Source organism: Rhododendron vialii, chromosome 7a, assembly GCF_030253575.1.
Source record: "Rhododendron vialii isolate Sample 1 chromosome 7a, ASM3025357v1".
Taxonomy (NCBI): Eukaryota; Viridiplantae; Streptophyta; class Magnoliopsida; order Ericales; family Ericaceae; genus Rhododendron; species Rhododendron vialii.
In genome coordinates this window covers 28,446,650-28,451,037 of record NC_080563.1, presented here as the reverse complement: position 1 = coordinate 28,451,037, position 4,388 = coordinate 28,446,650, and the positions used below count along the sequence as shown (strand labels likewise).

The 4,388-nt window shown below is 43.4% G+C and overlaps 1 protein-coding gene across 1 annotated transcript; it reads right to left on the bottom strand.

Moving 5' to 3' along the window:
* Nucleotides 1-2,673: 2,673 nt before the first annotated feature.
* Nucleotides 2,674-4,013, bottom strand: LOC131332861 (uncharacterized). Its single transcript, XM_058367172.1, has 3 exons — nucleotides 3,495-4,013; nucleotides 3,221-3,371; nucleotides 2,674-3,026 (listed from the first exon to the last, which is right to left on the bottom strand). The coding sequence occupies exons 1-3, from the start codon at nucleotides 4,011-4,013 to the stop codon at nucleotides 2,674-2,676; spliced, it is 1,023 nt and encodes a 340-aa protein (XP_058223155.1).
* Nucleotides 4,014-4,388: the final 375 nt, after the last annotated feature.

Genomic DNA, 4,388 nt, shown 5'->3' with positions numbered 1-4,388 from the left:
TCTCCTCATAACTAAGATTATCATGAAGTTCAATTGGAGTCTGTTCCAGAACATGCGAAGGATCAGCAACATAGCGTCTCAACATAGATACATGGAACACGTCATGAACATTTGCCAATTCTGGCGATAATGCGAAGCGATAAGCAACCAGTCCGACTCTTTCTAACATCTCGAAGGGTCCTACGTACCGCGGATTCAATTTTCCCTTTTTGCCGAATCTCACAATCCCCTTCATAGGTGATACTTTTATGAAAACACGATTCCCAACTTCAAATTCTAGTTCCCTTCGTTTTAAGTCCGCGTAGCTTTTCTGTCGAGCCTGAGCAATCTTCAATCGTTCTCGAATCACCTTAACATGATTGATAGATTCGAGTACCATATCTGGCCCTGATAGTTGTTCCCCTCCCACATCAGACCAACATGCCGGTGTTCTGCATTGTCTCCCATATAATGCCACGAATGGCGAAACGCCCAAACTTGCTTGAAAGCCATTATTGTATGCGAACTCAATTAGTGGCAAGTGTTGCTCCCAACTTCCTCGATAATCCATAGAGCATGCTCGCAAGAGATCTTCCGTTTGAATAGTTCTCTCAGATTGTCCATCGGTTTGAGGGTGATATGCAGTACTAAGTCGAAGTTCAGTCCCTAGAGCTTTTTGAAAACTCTTCCAAAATCTCAACGCAAACTTGGGATCTCGATCCGAGGTAATCGATACTGGTGCTCCACGTAGTCATACTATTTCTTTCACATAAAGATCAGCCAGCTAGTCCATGGTATGGGTGGTTTTAACTGGTAAGAAATGGGCTGTCTTAGTTAAACGATCTACAATAACCCAAATAGAATCGTTTCCCTTTGGTGTTCTTGGCAACCCTATTACCCAATCGGTCGTCAAATGTTCCCATTTTCCTTCCGGTATAGGTGATGGCTGTAGTAACCCTGCCGGTCTCTTCCGCTCTGCCTTAATTTGCTGACACAAAAGACATCTACTCACAAACTTTTCCACATCCTTCTTCATTCCCATCGACCAATAGATTTTCTTAAGATCCTGATACATTTTGGTTCTACCTGGATGAATGGAAAATTTAGAATCATGACTCTCTTTCATAATTCGTTGTTTCAGTTCAGGTAGGTTTGGTGCACAAATGCAATTCTTAAATTTCAACATTCCGTTTACAAGCGAAAAATCCGAGGCAGATTTGGTAGGCAACCCATCACGTATCTTCACCAACTTCTCGTCTTCACCTTGCTTCTCTTGAATCTCGTCATGAATCCTAGGTTGTGCAGTAATTGTTGTGCAGAACGCACTCATTCCCGAGGTAACTACTTCTACCTCCAACCGATTCATCTCTTCTAGTAACACGGGTTGAGCGGTTAGTAATCCGTTTAGTTGACCCGTCGCCTTACGACTCAAGGCATCTGCAACCACGTTCGCTTTTCCAGGATGATAGTTAATGTTGCCATGATAATCCTTAATCAGTTCCAACCATCTTCGTTGTCTTAGATTCAACTCCTTTTGAGTGAAAATGTACTTCAAACTTTGGTGATCTGTGTAAATTTCACATTCTACCCCATACAAATAGTGCCTCCAAATTTTCAATGCAAAAATGACTGCTGTTAACTCTAGGTCGTGGGTAGGGTAATTCTTCTCATGTGGTTTCAGCTGCCGGGAAGCATACGCGATTACCTTCCTGTGCTGCATCAACACACACCCCAAGCCCAAACGTGAGGCATCGCTGTAGATTGCAAATCCTTCTACTCCATTCGGCAATGCGAGTATTGGTGCAGTCATTAATCTCTTCTTTTATTCTTGAAAACACTTTTCTTGCTTGTCAGTCCACACAAATGGTTCGCCCTTCTGTGTTAATTCGGTCATAGGCACGGCTATTTTCGAAAAGTCTAGCACGAATCTACGATAATACCCTGCTAGCCCGAAAAAGCTTCGAACTTCTGTTGCGGTGGTTGGTCTCGGCCAGTTTTGTATGGCTTCGATCTTAGCCGGGTCTACGGATATCCCATCTTCTCCAATTATATGCCCTAAAAACACTACGCTCTCAGCCAAAATTCACATTTCTTGAATTTGGCATACAACCTCTTCTCCCGTAGTGTCTCTAAGACAATCTGCAAGTGTTTCGCATGTTGTTCCTCATCTTTCGAATAAACCAGAATATCATCGATGAAAACGATAACAAAATCATCAAGATACTTTGAAAACACTCGATTCATTAAATCCATGAATGCAGCAGGTGCATTCGTCACTCTGAATGGCATAACCAGAAATTCGTAGTGGCCGTATCGAGTACGAAAAGCAATTTTCTCCACATCTTCCTTCTTCACTTTCAATTGATGATATCCCGAGCGCAGATCAATTTTTGAGAAAACTCGAGCTCCTTGTAGTTGATCGAATAGATTGTCAATCCGTGGTAGCGGATACTTGTTCTTAACCGTGACTTTGTTAAGTTCTCGATAATCGATGCACAACCTCATAGTTCCGTCTTTCTTTTTTACAAATAGAACAGGCGCACCCCATGGTGAAGTACTGGGTCGGATAAATTCCTTCTCCAATAGCTCTTGCAGCTGTACCTTCAATTCTTTCAATTCTGAAGGCGCCATTCGGTATGGTGCTTTAGAGATAGGTTGGGTTCCAGGTGCCACTTCAATAGTGAATTCTATCTCTCATTCAATAGGGGTTCCTGGAAGGTCTTCTGGAAATACCTCCGGAAAATCGCAAACTATGGGAATGTCAGACATCGTGGGACTAGATGCGATTGTATCAATCACATTACATAGGTATCCCACGCACTTACGTCTCAAAAGATGTCGGGCACTAATGGCAGAGATTAAATAGGGTGGTACGATTATTTCGCTCCCTTTGAATTGAAACTTCTCTCGACTCGGATCTCGAAAGTCCACAATCTTCCGATTACAGTCGATTGTTGCGAAGTTCTTGGATAGCCAATCCATGCTGAGAATAACGTCAAAATGCCCTATGTCCATAAGTACTAGATCGACGGGTAATTGATGGTCCCCTATTTTAACATCACAGTTTCTAAGAATCGAAGAACAAATGGTGCTTTATGCTGGGGTTGATGGATCAGTAATTGATACCCTAGTGGTTCAGGTCGTTTAGGGAATTTTGCAGCTAGATTTAATGATACGAACGAATGTGTCGATCCCGAATCTACAAGTACATATGCTGGTATTGAGCAGATTAGCATATTACCTGCCACCACAGCTTCCACATTCCTGGCATCTCCTGGTACTAATGCAAATGCCCTTCCTTGCTGTTGGTTGTTAGCCACTTGTCCCTGATTGTTGTTTCGATTCTGCCCCTGCGTGTGGTTCGGATTGGCCTGATGGTTATTGCGGTTGCCCTGATTATTGTTGCGGTTAATATTGTTCCCCGAGTTGTTGTGGTTGTTTCTCTAATTGTTGTTGTTATTCCTCTGATTGTTGTTGTTATTCCTCTGGCCTCCACCTTGCTGATTTCTGCCCACGGATATTGCATTTGCCCCTGTCAGCTTTGGGCAATCCTTCCAAATGTGACCTTGTTGTCCATAGTTGAAACACCCTAGATTGTTGCCTCGGCAAGCCCCGTAGTGATTCTTCCCGCAAGTTGTACATTTGGGTACTCCTCCCCTTGAATTCCTATTTTGCTTATTCCCCTGACTTCCATTCCCAGCGTTCGGTTTCTTGTTACTGTTATTGTAGTTGTTTCCTCCACTTGTCCCTACCTTCCTTTTATTATCATGAAACTGGCGGAGAGATATTTTCCCTTGCTCCACTATCACCGCTCGATCAAACACTTGTGCATACATTTCCAACCTCATAGGTTTAATTGCTGCCGCAATATCTGGCCTCAATCCATCTTCAAACCTCCTTGTCTTCTTCTCTTCACTATCCACCAAATGCGAAGCATATGGGGATAACCTTGTAAATTCAGTAGCATACTCAGCTACATTCATCTTTTCACCTTGCTTTAGCAGTTGAAATTCAGCACTCAGTGCATCTCGCATCGCCTTTGGAATGAACCTCTCTTTAAACAATGCTTCAAAGCAAGTCCAACTTAGGTTTGGTTCTGTTGGTTCTACAATCTGCCACCAAGCATCTGCATCTCCTTGGAGTTGATAAGCAGCAAAACTCGCTTGTTGTTGCTCGGTACATGGTAGGATTCTAAAGATTTTCCTTAGTGATGCTAGCCACGCCTCGGCCTTAATTGTATTAATTTCTCCGTCAAAGGTTGGGGGGTTCAGTTTCAGAAATTCTTTAATGCTAACTTATCGTGCGGGTCCGGCTGGTTGTTCAAGAGTCATGTTTAGAGGTGGGGGCGGGGGTCCTTGTGGAGGCGGATTCGGTGGTCCTTGTGGAGGCGGATTCGGTGGTCCTTGGTT

Bases quoted from the DNA above. Each gene is read 5' to 3' on its own strand.
- LOC131332861 (XM_058367172.1), bottom strand. From the start codon at position 4,013: ATGCGAGATGCACTGAGTGCTGAATTTCAACTGCTAAAGCAAGGTGAA. The intron at 3,372-3,494 runs GTGGGCAGAAAT...AACAATAATCAG, and splicing joins CAGGGGCAAATGCAATATCC to GGCAACCGCAATAACCATCA. The intron at 3,027-3,220 runs GTAATATGCTAA...ATGTTAAAATAG, and splicing joins TGTGGAAGCTGTGGTGGCAG to GGGACCATCAATTACCCGTC.